Source organism: Pseudonaja textilis, chromosome 17, assembly GCF_049901715.1.
Source record: "Pseudonaja textilis isolate UNSWEBS1 chromosome 17, rPseTex1.2, whole genome shotgun sequence".
NCBI lineage: Eukaryota > Metazoa > Chordata > Lepidosauria > Squamata > Elapidae > Pseudonaja > Pseudonaja textilis.
The window spans coordinates 7,044,215-7,059,190 of NC_142006.1; the positions used below are offsets into that span (position 1 = coordinate 7,044,215).

The 14,976-nt window shown below is 44.6% G+C and overlaps 1 protein-coding gene across 1 annotated transcript; it reads left to right on the forward strand.

Annotated features, from left to right (window-relative positions):
• The first annotated feature begins 433 nt into the window (after positions 1-433).
• PRDM12 (PR/SET domain 12) lies at positions 434-13,512 on the forward strand. Its single transcript, XM_026712260.2, has 5 exons — positions 434-716; positions 5,563-5,753; positions 9,283-9,438; positions 11,518-11,629; positions 12,489-13,512. The coding sequence occupies exons 1-5, from the start codon at positions 434-436 to the stop codon at positions 12,869-12,871; spliced, it is 1,125 nt and encodes a 374-aa protein (XP_026568045.2). The 3' UTR covers positions 12,872-13,512.
• The last annotated feature ends 1,464 nt before the right edge of the window (positions 13,513-14,976 follow it).

The following is a 14,976-nucleotide window of genomic DNA, read 5'->3' on the forward strand; positions in this document are numbered from 1 at the left end:
TCTTTGGGGGCAGCCCAGTCTCCCTCGTGTGGTGGGTGGGCTCAGGCCGGCGGAGCCTCGCCTCCTCCCGCCCCCCCTCTCTCTCCTAGCCGAGCCCCCACCCCTTCCAGGGAGGGGCACCTCCCCCTCTCCTCTCTCTCTCTCTGGACTTCATTCTGGAAAATCTTTCTCTCTCTCTCTCTCTCTCTCTCCCTCCCTCTCTCTCTCGTCAGGGAGGAGGGGGGCGAGTCATTAATAAGCAATTAGAAAGGTCGCCCATATATATATATATATCTACCAGTCCCGGAGCCGCGTCCCAGACTTTGAGATTTGGGCCGGAGCTGAGCATCGGCTGGGGGGCCGCGCCTCTCCCTCCAGCCCCAAGGTGTGTGGGGCTGTTGCCGCTGCCGCTGCTGCCCCCTTCGCCCGACCTCTCCCTCGCCGGCCCTTCCCCATGATGGGCTCCGTGCTGCCGGCCGAGGCGCTGGTCCTCAAGGGGGCTCTGAAGCCCCCCAGCCTCTCCCTGGCCGAGGTCATCACGTCGGATATCCTGCACAGCTTCCTCTACGGCCGCTGGAGGAACGTGCTGGGAGAGCAACTGCTGGAGGAGAAGAACGGAGCGGGAGTCGGGGCGGCGGCGGCGGCAGCGGCGGCGGCCGGGGGTGGCGTTGGCGGCGGCCACGGGAATCCCAAAACGGCCTTCACGGCGGAGGTCCTGGCTCAATCCTTCTCCGGAGGTGAGTTTTTCCCTCTCTTTTTACAAAAAGAGTTTTTTTGGGTTTTTTTGGCTGGGGAAGAGGGGGGAGAACGAGACTTTGCACGTGTGAATGCTCAGCTTCTTCCCAGGAACGCGGTGCGTGCGGGATGACACGTGTACAGGGGGAGCGGCGGGGTTCTGGAAAGCCCGCGTCTCTCTCTCTCTCCTCTGGCTTCCCAGAGGAAACGCCGCGGAGAAGGCTAGAACCTGGGTCGGACACGTGTGCGCTTCGCCCGGTTTGGATCCTCCAAGCGCGGCGTAGTGAGAAAGACCCCGGCGAGGCGGTTGTCTCGACCCAAGAAGATGACCCGGGCCAGTTTCTCTTTTTTAGGAGATTCTTCTAAATGCCCTCCTGCTGTGATTTGTACTGCAGACCCGGGTCTGAAAGTAGAGCTTCCTCTGGGGTTGTGTGTATCTGCTGGTTTCTCTACACGTGTGCGTCTTGCTCCAAGTATGTGGTGCCGCGGATGCATCTGGGCGTTTTTAGAGGTTTTCCACAACTCACATGCAGAGTTTAAAAAAGGAGACGATTTAAGGAATTAAAATTAAAACCTGACATTGAAATCGCCACCGCCTTCCCCAAGACACACCAGACCCGTGTTGGGGCTATGAAACTAAGTTCACACAACCTTGAAATCCTGAATTTCCACCCCCACCCTTCGGATAACCATCCAAACTACAGACTGCATAATGCCCGCCTCTCAAACTACACCATGGTTTAGTTTACATAAAAGCCTAATTCACACAACCCCTTGACCCAGGAAGGATCCATTTGAACCCATTCTTATGTGAATCCTGCCTTTTCTTTCCCTCCCTTTCTCTCTTTCCCCTCCCTTTCAAATCCCGAGCAACTCCCTCTGATCTACAAAATCCTCCCAGCAAAAATATTATTTTTTTTAAAAAAAGACCCAACCAAAAAAAAAAAAAGTGTAATTCTTTAACTTCTATTTAATGGCTGAACTTTCACCCTGTTCTGATTATTTTTAACATGGAACCAAAACTTTTCCTTTCAAGATCTTTCCTTTCCACAGCTCCGAACCGGATTAGCTGAGTTTTCAAACTGCTTTTCTCCCAAGGTTTCAAAATAAATAAATAAATATCAAGATCCTCATAATCTTCTTTTTATTGCTTTTCACACTCAATTTTTTTTCCTTTGGGTCTCTTCCTGGCTTCATTAAAAGAAAAAAAAGAAAAAAACCCCAAACACCCAGGCATTTAAAGGCTTATTAGGCGTGTAATAGCAGTTGACTGATTTAAAAAAAAAGGTTTTAAATTCATTTAGTTAACTTGAGCCTGACCTTAAAGAAATGGGAGGGGGCATTCCCGCTTAAATGGAGAACTTTAAAAGTTGTTGGAGACCATTTTCTTTTCTTTAACCTGTCTCAAGTCCTTACTCTTCATTCATCAAACTCGGGACAAGCAATTCCTTTTCCCTGCTGGCATTTGGGATTCCCTGGTTTTTTTTATCCTCTCTCCACCCCACCCCAAAAGATTACTGTTCCTTTCTTAATCTACCGTGAAAACTCCATTCTGTGTCCTTTCAAAAGATGTCAGCCCTGCTAATCTTCCCCATTTTGTCCCCAGGAATTCCTGCGCCTTTTAAAACAAGTTTCTTAGCCCATTCACTTTTCCCCAGTGTTGGCCGACAGCATTCTCTAAAGGCTAATGAATTTAGAATTAGCCATTTTCCTTCTAAGGGTCTTGAATGAATGAGGATCACTTTAAACAGCGTGACAAATTGCTTTATGCAATGCCGTGGCACCATTTAACCTCGCACTCTTCGCTTCTTAAAGTTTTTTTTCTCTTTCTCTCTTTCTCACCCGCTCTCTCTCCCAAGTTCTTTCTTGAGCCATCTTAACAAGGTAGCCTTGTTGGGGTTGGGTTCTTTTTTTAAAGTCCGGTCCTTGTTCCATTTTTCCGCCCCTGGGAATGGGATGGGGGGTGGGGTGGGGGAAAAAGGAACTGGCACTGAGACCCAGGTGTCCTTGGAGAGAGATAACAGAGAAGAAAAATAATAATCTTAAGGAAACCAAAGATTGCAATCTTGCAGAGGTTGCGTAAAGTTGGCACACGGAGTTGGGCGTTGTCTGGGTTCTTTTCTTTTTTAAGCTTCAAATACAGGATGGCTGGGGATTTTCAGCAAGGGTGGGGGGATAGATCTCTCTTAGAAAGGCCACAGAGAGGTGAAAAAGGGCCAGCAGTAGCGACAAAAAAATTGGGTGTGTGCAAAAAGAAAAGTTGAACACAAAAAAAATTGTGTGCAAAAAAGAAAAGTTGAACACAAAAAAATTAGGTGTGTGCAAAAAAGAAAAGTTGAACATTAATTTAAAATTCTTCTTTTCTGGCGGTGGGGGAGTTGGATAGATGCATTTGGAGAACGAGGAGATCCCAAATTCGATTGACACCCCATGCATCTCAAACATTAGATCCCTGGTGCAAATTTCATCCATTCAACCTCTCTCTTTTTTCAGCTCCCAACCACAGATAACCCATCTTGAGTGTGTCATTTCGGGCTGGGTGTGTGACCAGGCCATAACTTCACAACATTATGAAGTCCTTTATTGCTCACTGCACCCTTATTTCCCCCACGGGCACACGACACACCTCAAATCATGTGCCATTTGCAAAAGAGGATGCTTTGGGCCGGATAAAGATTTTAGCACTGAGTTTGCCATGAGGGAAAGAGATTCAGCATCTCCTTGACATTTATATTGTTTTTACGCTATATATAAGTGTATTTTTCAAGGTGGTTTCAAAAAGAGAAGGGTCCTTTTAGACTCAAACAAGTCTTGATATACTCCAATAATTTGCTTCCAACAGTGGCATAAAATAGTCTAGCCCCCTTTGCGTCTGGTGCTCCGATACCTGAAAATCAAAGGTGAACATTTAAAAGCAAATACTTGGACCTTTGAGCGAATGAATCAATTAAATTAATTTTGATAGTGGCGGAGTGTGTTTGCGCTTTGCAATTGTGAGGAAGAGAGTATGTGGATGTATGTGTTTCTGCATGCAAGATCCTACTTATAAAAGAGACAATGGCTGATGGATGGTTTGGAAACTTATTATTTGATTGACTGAATTGGTTGATTGATTGATTATGTCACTCAGAGTCACCCTAAACTGCGAGACAGGCAACAAATACCTTTGATAATAAAGTACCATTAGTCATAGGCGCCTCAGCATTGACAAAATCCCTGTCAGTCAATTGCCAAAGGCAGCTTCATCAGCAAGGCTTACATCCTGTGACAATATTTGTAACCCCATCTAACCTCCACACCTGCATGCCCCAGGTCCTCAAGAAGGACTCGGTAGCTGGACAAAAATGTGGAATCCAGTCTGAACATCTGGCTGACTGTGCCACCAACCCCAATCACAAAAATGTGCCATGAAATTGGTTTTCAATTCCAAGCGTCTAGCACACCTGATTACCTCAATAGCTTCCTGCACCTGACTCCTAAGAGGCTGTGATGCTAAATGTCTCTATATTATTCGATAGAATCATAGATCCATAGAACTACAGTATCACAGAATGATAGAAAAGGTTCATAGAAGTATAATAACATAATTTCATAATAATATAGAATCATATAACCGTAGAATCATAGATTCGTAGAACTATAGTATCACAAAATCATAGGGTTGGAAGGAACTTTGAAGGTCTTCTAGTCCAACCCAGAACCTTCAAAACAGAACATTTAAATGAGCTTCAGTGGACATTACAAGGGGTGTGACCTTGAATTTTCTCTAGGAAGATAGAACTGTAAAAAGAATTGATTTGATTGCTCAAGATGTTCCCATCTACAATTTAACCAAGAAAGGCGCAAGGAGAAGCTGATTGATGCTAGTCTACAAATGCACCAGAGTTCTGTTTTATTTTATTTATTAAATTTATTTGCCACGCCTTTCACTTGTAAAGGTATTCAGAGCAGCTTACAGACAGCAAACAGATAGATTAAAAAAAAAAACGTATTGATTTTTTTAAAGACTATAGATAAAACTGGAACCAAGGAGAGTTATTAGGAAGAGGATGAGAAGAACTGATGGACATTTTATGGGCAAATTCACCTTGACTAATCTCTCTTGACCACTGAAAGTCTGGACCACTTGGTGTGGTTCATTAACACAACTCTGGTTGTGCAAGGTTTTTTTTTTAGGAGTCCCCAAATCTAAAAACCAGGCAATTGCATTTCCCAGTTTGTGCTATGTTGCCAAGTGGCTTATTCCCAGCCAATTCCCATCGCTCCCCTAAACTAATATAATTTCCACTCTTACTATTATTTACCCATAAAACAGCTTCAATGGAAGATTAACCTGTCTAAATCCAACGCCGTTCCTTAACTCGTGTTGTCGGGGGGATCCGTCTGCATTACGGAAGGTGCTGCCCTGCGCAATTTAGCAATCAGGCTTTTCATTTTGTGGGTGTGCCAGCGGGGTTGTGGCTTCTTTGGCTTCAGCGCAGCCTCCTGGGGTTGCGGGGGAGATGATGGTTTAGATGGTAGGTCAGGGTGCAAATTGGGATCCCTTCGTTAATGCAGGGGTGAAGCTAGTCCAGCTTCGTATGATGGGCAAATCTAGGTAACGGTGGTTCATTCAGCAAACCTTGGTTGGAGTTACCAGGACAAAAAGTGTGTTGGTTAAGCCAGAGGAAGGGTGATATGGTTGGTGATGTGGTTTGCACTTTTGTGAGTGTTGTAGGGTTGTTGTTGTTTTTGTCTGGAATGGGATAATGCTTGAGCAGGGGGTTGGACTAGAAGACCTCCAAAGTCCCTCCTGTTATTCTGGTGTGGTTAATCTCCCCACTTCCCTTCGGATTCTCTCGTCCGCAGAAGTCCAGAAGCTCTCTAGCCTCGTCCTACCCTCGGAGGTCATCATCGCCCAAAGCTCCATCCCTGGGGAGGGCTTGGGCATCTTCTCCAAAACTTGGATCAAGGCCGGTACGGAGATGGGACCTTTTACAGGCCGGATCATCTCTCCCGATCACGTGGACCTGTGCAAGAACAACAGCCTCATGTGGGAGGTAAAGGCGGACTCTGTGCATGCGAAGAAGGCTCGCGGGGTTGGGGGCGGAGGTGGTCGTCAGCAGGTTCTGACTGAGTCCCAACTGATCGGCTGGGTCTCCTTTGGTTGCCCTGCCCAGGAGAACGGAGCTGGAAAGCAGGTCAGTGGGGTGGGGAGGGAAGGGGGAGTTTGCAGTATCCTTCCCCTGCCACGCCCACCAAGCCACGCCCACATAACCGGAAGTAAAAATGTTTGAATCCCACCACTGGTTGGGGGCTTAGAGAGACACCTCCCCCCTATAGGCAGTCCTCAATTCATTTAGTGACCGTTCCAAGTTACAGCGGCACCGAAATAATGAACGATGATAGCCGTTTTTCTCATGGCCGTCCTCGCACCCCTGTGATCTCGTGATCAAGATTCAGAGGCTTGGCAACTGGCATGTATTTATGCCTGTTGTATTGCCCACCCACCCCCAAGTCACGTGATTCCCCTTTTTGTGACCTTCTGACGAGCAAACTCAATGGGGAAGGCAGAACACTGAACAACCACTGAACAACCAGGTCACTGAACAACCATGTGACCGACTTAACAACGGCAGGGATTCACTTAATGTCGGGGGCAAAAAGAGGTCGCAAAATAGACAACACAACTCAATGAACAATCGTGTTGGTTAGCAAGTTTGGGTTCCATTGTGGGTACCAAGTCAAGGACTACCTGTATTCCACATTTAACCTGCTCAGGACAGGCTTTTGACTTGCCCCATTCTCACAACATGCTAATCCTGGTTAGTTTTTTACTTGGCTACTTTGAGGTTGAGCAGGCTTTTCAGAATCCAGCCTGTCTATTGGTTCGTACAATTTTTTGGTGTGATGACCCAGAGCGTAACAAAATCCAAAACGTAAATAAATGTCCTTTAATGCCTCCAACTTGGCCCCACTGTTCAATAATAATTCTCAGCTGGAGATAAAACGTACTCAGAAATAGTCTTCAAAATAAAGCAATACAGTCCGAACTTAATGAGCAGATAGAGGTAAAATAAAAAACCAAAACAAACTACAATGAACGAATTTCCATAACGGACCAGGATAAGTAATTGCCAACTTCAACGAGATAACAAGGCACAGTCTGTTGGAAGGACGCCAACCAAGATAACTTCAACCCAAAAATAACACACGCTTTGCTTCTGGCAATGCTGTGTTGTAATTGTCTCTTTTATATACTAGTCTCCCCAGCTGCAACCAATGAGGAGGATCATGGCCACTTCCTCTCTCGTAAGCCAAGTTGTTTCCTCCTCCGTTCCTCCCTGTGTGTCCTAGGATGGGCCTGGTTCTTTCTCTGACTGCCCAGCCGGCCTCTGCCCTTCCCCAGCCTCCTTCACAACCTCTGGAGCCACACTTCCACTCCCTGTTGGCTGTTCCTCCTCTCCCTCAGAGTCCAACTCTACCAAGGGCATGACAATTGGCCATCCATATGACCACAGACTAACTTTGGGCAGCTTACGGTCATTTTGGTAATTTAACGGTGGCTCGTTCTGCGCGTTCTTCAATAAACAGGTAAAATCACCCACCCCAATGCCAGTAAATATTAACGTTAGGTTCAGAACCCTTAAGCCAGGAAAAGAAGCTGAATTCAGGAAGCCAAGCCGCTAAAAAAGAAACCAAGGTTAAAACCAGCCCAGCTTCGCCTGCTCTGCGAATTAAGTTGCTGGTTTTTGTTATCTATCTTGAGAAAAATGAGTTGAATGTGTGTTTTAAGCTGCCATTAAGAGACATAATGGTGCCTTTCTAATTTTTTCTTTATTCAAAACTCCATAAATGAAGGCAAATGACAGCTATTCAACCCAGGGATAAAGGAAGCCTGCCTGTGAAGCTCAAGGTTTCTTTTTTTCTCTCTCCCCGCCTCGCACTTCAGTTCATTCTGTATCTGTTCGGTGGGAGATGCCCGCCTAGAAATACATAAATTTAAATTTGTATATATATATATTCTTGGGATGCATGGTTGGTTTTTTCCCCCTTTTTTGCAAAGCTTTTCCTAATAGGCATCTACTTGTGCAAGCAACTGGCCTTGACGAGTTACTTAAAAAAAAATTTTTTTTATTAAAAGATCTAATTTCTCCATGAATGCATCGTAATGTGCCCTTCCCCGCGACGGAGGCCTTTTCGTCTGTGATTTGATTTGAAAGGGAGAATAAGCCTGTTTTCTGGAAAGGCATTTCTTCCCTCTCTCGCGCTTGAATTTTTCCAAGGCAACCTCTTTTTTTTGCGAAGCTCACGTAGGATATTTATTCTGCAATTGACAGCAGATCAGAACCGCTGCGGCTCTGCTTCCAACTCATTTGTGCTCCTGAGACCATTTTTTCCCCCTTTGAAAGTTTTCTTCTTTCTTTATTTCTCTTGGCAAGTTTTCTTCTTTGTGAGTTTTCTCCTTCCTTCCTTCCTTCCTTCCTTCCTTCCTTCCTTCCTTCCTTCCTTCCTTCCTTCCTTCTCCCACTCCGTTTTCTTTCCTCCACCTCTCCTTCCTCCCTTCCTTCCTTCCTTCCTTCCTTCCTTCCTTCCTTCCTTCCTTCCTTCCTTCCCCTATATTCTTTTTTCCTCTGCCCTCTCCTTCCTTCCTTCTTCCATTCCTTCTCTTTCCTCAGCTTCTCCTTCTTTCCTTTCCTACTTTCTTTCTCTTCACAAGTTTTCTTCTCTTTTCCTCTTAGGCAATTATCTTCTTTCTTTTTTTCCTCTTTGTGAGCTTTCTTTTTCTTTATTTCTCCTTGCATGTTTTCTTCCTTTTTGCAAACTTTCTTTCCCCCCTCCCTCCCCCCTCCCTCTCTATTTTGCTCTCTGCAAGTTTTCCAATTTTTACAACAGAGAGTTTTCTAAACTAGAAAATATCCCAAACTATTGTTGGGTGGCTCACACAGCAAAAAACATTCAGTCACTGCTGTGCTCACTTAAAAGACTCGATGTCCAAGATTTTCCCCTATTCCAAACCAGACTAATCATGATATATATATTCATGGACTCTTAGAAAGTCCCGAGAGATTTTTCAAGGCCCACTGCGGTCTTTAAACAAAGACATTCCCATCTATTTTCTGCAGTGTTCTTCATAATCTGATACACCATCTACTCATGTCCCACAACTTAATTTTCTTTATATCAATGTAAACTGGGGATAATCTGGAACAATGAAGTTATGTGCAATTGCTTATTTGTGGGTCCTGGATCCAGTCTGGGCTGTTTATATAAAATGGGGTGAGATATTTTTATATATATATATATATATATATATATATGGGGATAAGGAATTTATTTGAAACTGGGATAACAAGTCATTGGGTCAAACAGTTTAAGAATCACTTAAGACCCCAGTAGAAAGAAAGTCTGCGTTATTCCGCATAATTCCTCGGGCTGGCTGAGGAATTCTGGGAATTGAAGTCCACCTGTCTTAAATCGCCAAGGTAGAGAAACGCTGGCCTAATGGCTATGGAATAAAGCATTATATATTGAAGGTTTCTTTTTAAAAAAAAGCCAGGATTAATCATTGGGTTTTCTTAACCTCAGGTCTTCAATGAAGACGGGACGGTTCGATATTTCATTGACGCGAGCCAAGAAGACCATCGTAGTTGGATGACCTACATCAAGTGTGCCCGGAACGAACAGGAGCAGAATTTGGAAGTGGTCCAGATTGGGAATAGCATCTTCTACAAAGCCATTGAGGTATGAAATTGGGCAGCCAAAATGAAGAGAGGTACTCTGGGCACAACGAGAATAGATCTGCTGAACAAAACTCTGCACTGGCAACAGGAAGGGCATCCAGCCAGTAAACATTCAGCTCCATTCAGCTGCCCAGACGCCACCCTGCAAGGGATTATGGGTCGTTAAAAGAAGATCATAGAACCATAGATTCGTAGAACTAGAGTGTCATAGAATCATAGAGTTGGAAGCAATAAATGCCTGGCCAACTTGCTTAGTGACATCGCCACTTAATGATCATGCAATTTGCTTAACAAATGCTAGAAAATCGGGTCCAACCTGACTTACCACCACAATGCCATACCATAAAATTTCCAGTCCCGGTGATGGTTGTACCTGCATTTACAGAGAAGCAGTTTTTTTTTCTTTCCCAAGTGCCTTGAATTTCTCAACCGTATGTTCTTTTTTTAAAAAATGCACCCTGTGGTTCAAAAAAGCGTGTTTTCAAACTGAGTTCCGGCCGAAGAAGCAAGGCAAGCCACATCCAAGCTTGCTTGCTAAGTGACAGTTTGTCATTTAAAAAAAAAATAAAAATAAAAATGGAAGTAAGTTTAAAAATGATCTCTGGGCCTCCTAATTTCCCTTGGCTTGTTGTGAACATAGCTGTCGAGAGCTGCACATTAAAGGCTCCGCTGAATCGATTTAACAACCGTAATGGCTTTGAGCTTTTGCAATTTGAAAAATGCTAAAAGTCTGGGCCACGCAAAAGAGCAACACACCCACTAACAGGTTGCGATGTTTGTGGTGCCTCTTCACGCGTTCTCAATCTATGTGATTCCGCGCCGCGTATGAACTAAGTACTGTTATTAAGGGGTGCTGCATTTCTTTTATGGCTCAGGTTCGGCTTTCTAATGGGAAAAATAACAGTTAAGATTCTCACTTGAGCCTCTTAGGAGAGGGGAGGGAAAACGAAAACACACAGCCACCCAAGCCTTTCTCCCTTTCTTTTTTTCACCCCTTTCTTTTCTAGAGGTTTTCAAATGCTTGTTGATGGTGGCTGGCGGCTTATTTCTTTGGCAACCCACAAAAAAGAAAGATAATGACAGCGGTGTGACACTGTCAAAGAGACCAAACAGGAAAATAGGACAGGGGGGGAAAACAGATGAAGCCGACAGGACCTTAAGCCATCAGCAAAAATCTCATTTTTTTAAAAAAAAAGAAAGAAAGAAATCGTCGCCGTTTAACTCCTGAGAATTACCGTACATATATTTGCTTCTAATAGGTGCGAAACCACACGAAGGATTACACACCTATTAGAAGGTGCGGTCCCTTGTCATTTCACACACAAACCCACACAGACACCCCCACCCCCCCCCACACACACACCGTGGCTTGCGGCCTGCAGCTCATGTAAACACCTGTATTAAAAGCCAATTAACAGAAACAGTCCCCTCCTGCCAAAAGTGCTTCTCTGCAGCGTGAAAAATTAAATCCCATTTAATGCTCTTTGGAACTCGCAAAATAAATGCTTTCCTCCTTACAGCCAACCGCTTCATTAGAGCGACGTTTAAACTGATTTAATTAATTGTCCCAGTCCTGGGTTGTTTTTTTTGTTTTAGCCATAGGTGCCTTCGAAAAGCTGAGCAGGGATCGCGGTGACGGCTGGCTTTCCCAGGTGCCTCCTCGCCGCCTTTGGCTAATTTTTAAAAGATATTATTGTAATTAAAAGATTAAACGGGAAGGAGAAAGCCGCACGCCAGCTGTGGTTTTGATCTCGCTTTCTTCGGTTAGACATCCTTAGAGGCTCAAAACAGGCTTCGATTTAGGGCCACAACTGAGCCCCCAAATTGATGTTGCTAAGTGAAACATTTGCTAAGTTAGCTTTGCCCCATTTGACAGCCTTTCTTGCCACCGTTGTTAAGGGAATCATTGCAGTAGTAACACCGTTGAGAACCACACCTTGAAGTTGATCGATTCGGGTAATCATGGCACAACGATGGGCGACGTCTTCTCTTGATCCGATGCAGCTGGTCTCCGTCACACGTTTCTTAGAGAAGGACCAACACAATCACCAATGTTCGCTCTTCTCTCCTCTCCCACCAGATGATCCCACCCGATCAAGAACTGCTGGTTTGGTATGGAAATTCTCACAATACCTTTTTGGGCATTCCTGGTGTCCTGGGACTTGAAGAGGAACAAAAGAAGAACAAACATGGTAAGGAGATGGCTCGATATCTGCCATGACATCAGCGTGCCAATATAACACCAATGACATCCGTCGTATTTAAGGTGTTGGCGATAGAGGCAAACTACGGCCTTGTGTGCGATGGATGCAAAGGAACTAATGGTTGCAGGGATAACTCAACATTAACTCTCACGGTTAAACTTGCAGACTTCTCCACCAGGCAGATGGACAGGCAGATAAATCGATAGATAGAGATGAAGGATTTGGAGGAATAGAGAGATGAAACAGATAGATAGATAGATAGATAGATAGATAGATAGATAGATAGATAGATAGATAATACATAGATAGATAGATAGATAGATAGATAGATAGATAGATTATATATATATATATATATATATATATATATATATATATATATATAGAGAGAGAGAGAGAGAGAGAGAGAGAGAGAGAGAGAGAGAGAAGAGAGATGACATGGATGGATAGGCAGATAGATTGATAGAAGAGAAAGATTTGGACGGATAGAGAGAAATGAAGTGGACAGATTAGATAGATTTGCTAGCTAGCTAGTTATGGATGGATGGATGGATGATAGGTAGGTAGATAGATAGACAGACAGATAGAGATGAATGATATGGATGGAGAGAGAGAGGGAGGGAGGGAGGAGTGGATGGATGGATAGACACCTCCAGACTTCTCCCAGTGGCCAAATCTAATCTCTCCATTTCTGAAGATCTCTTGATTTCCAAGCCCAGGGTTCTCGTGGCTTCATGGGCACAACAGCGATTACCTTCCCCAAAACCCAGTGGCAGGAAGTTCCTTCTAATCCCTCCTGTTTGCCTACTTATCTTCCTTCCTTCTTTCCTTCCCTCCCCCCCTCCAGAGGACTTCCACCTGGCTGAAGGCGGGCTCAACACCGTGGGCCGCATGCGCTGCGTCATCTGCCACCGCGGCTTCAACTCGCGCAGCAACCTGCGTTCCCACATGCGGATCCACACCCTAGACAAGCCCTTCATCTGCCGCTTCTGCAACCGCCGCTTCAGCCAGTCCTCCACCCTGCGCAACCACGTCCGCCTTCACACCGGAGAGCGGCCTTACAAGTGCCAAGTCTGCCAAAGCGCCTACTCGCAGCTGGCCGGCCTCCGGGCGCACCAGAAGAGTGCCCGGCACCGCCCTCCCAATGGGGCCCTGCAGCCACACTCACCCGCCCTGCCTGTGCCGCACGCCACGGCTCTGGGACACCACATCCCCACCATGGTGCTGTGAAGGCTGGGCGGGGGGGGGGCTCTCCTAGGCCACGCGGAGGGAAAGCCGAGGCTGCACGACGGGATGAGGCAGTCTCTGTGGCCCCCAGGGACCTCAGGCTGCCCCCCGTTGGACACACAAGTCTGGTTACTGTACAGCCATCTTGGCTCTGCTCCGGCAGAGGGACGCAACCATAACGGTGCAGAATATCGGGAGAAGATGCCAGTTTTTTTAAGCAGTTCTCTTGCAGGATACTGAGCAAGGGAAGGGGTCTTGCCTCCCCCCCGCCCCCGAGGAGACTTTTTAATCCAGCGGGGAAGGCTTTGGATCCTTTTTTGGGGGTGGGATGGGGGAGGACTAAGGGAGAAGTTTTTTTCTGGCCTCCTCCAGTTGTGGGTTGTGCAACTGTTGGGGTGGGAGCGAGTTGTAGAAACGGGGACGTCCAAAGAAGAGAGAAAGGAAGAAGGGCGAATTGTTGCCCCAGAGTTTCTCTATTCAGGCTTTCCAGAGGCAAGAGAGAAAGGAAAGAAAGAAAGAAAGAAAGAAAGAAAGAAAGAAAGAAAGAAAGAAAGAAAGAAAGAAAGAAAGAAAGAAAGAAAGAAAGCAAGAAAGAAAGAAAGAAAGAAAGAAAGAAAGAAAGAAAGAAAGAAAGAAAGAAAAAGAATTGGTAAGCTGCCCGGAATCATTTTGTAGAGGAAATGGGAGCATAGAAATTTAATAAATAAGAGAAGGAAGGAAGGAAGAAAAAAAGAAAGAAAGAAAGAAAGGAAGGAAAGAAGGAAGAACTCCCTACGCCAATGGAGAAGCAATCTAGAATATATCACAGGGATTATACTCCTTGCCTGAGTCCAGAGGTCATTTCCTAGAAAGAAACAATTAATTTGGGGCAAATTCTGAATGTTGGGCAGTTCTCCCATCGCTGCTCAATTCCAATTTCAGCCACAAGGGGGAGTCTTTCCCTTCTCCCATTCCCAACATGGGACTAAGGTAATCCTCGACTTATGAACGCTCATTTAGTGACCATTCAAAGTTACAGTAGCACTGAATAAAGTGACTTACGACCAGTCCTCACACTTATGTCCATCGCCTGATCGTGTAATGGCAATCCCAGGCGCTTCGGAGTATTATATATTATTGCTTCTCGGAGTATTATATATATAATTTTAACTGGTTGCATACACGTTTCTGCATTTCTCCTAGTGTAAGTTTGTCTGTTGGAGAGAAAACAGTTGCCCATTCATGTTTAAAACTTGGAGGGGGAAAAAAGGACTTGAAATAAAAACAAAGACATTGTTTTAGGAAAGGGTTCTACTCAGTTTTGTATAGTGGGATTGCAACTTTCTAGAGCTTCTCCCCAGGAAAAAAAAAAATGTGCAATTTCTGTCTTTTGTCAAATCAAAGTTTTGCAGATGCTTGGTACCTACTTCAACCTTCGACATGCAGAAGAAACAGTTTCCCTAATTCCCATCACGGACCTAAATGGGATTCAGGAATGGACTTTTTTTTTTTTTTTTGTAAAATAGGCATTTTTAAGAAATGCAAAAGTCCCTTGCTGCTTCGGAAAATCTGTCCTGATAACAATAAGATGTCTTGAGTTGTCATACACAATGGTCACTTTAACCTTGTAGATAAAATAATGTAAAACGCCTATTTACAAAACAAAACAAAACCCACCCCAACACTTTAATATCAATTATGTAATAATTGTATGATGTACACAGCTGTAAATACATAAATATATATATAAATATATCTTTGTATCTCTCATACTCTTGTATTCTAAATAAAGAATCATAATAAAAACATGAACAAAATATGACATCTTGGAATGAAAAGCTTTTTTTAGGACAGATAGTTTATGACTGCTGCGTTCTGGGAACAAGGCAACTGGGGATTTCAAGTTTCTAGTCCTCTTTGTTCCATTTTGCTGGCCTGGGCTGATTTTTCTTTGATTTTTTTAAAGAAAAGCTGACACTCCTTTCCCAGATCAATTTTACAATTTTCTGATTGTTTCTCAACCTCACCAACTTTAACTCCCAGAATTCCCCAGATAGCATGCGTGGACTTCAGTTCCCAGAATTCCTCAGCCAGCATGTTCAGTGTGTGAACCCTGTCACAATTGGTTT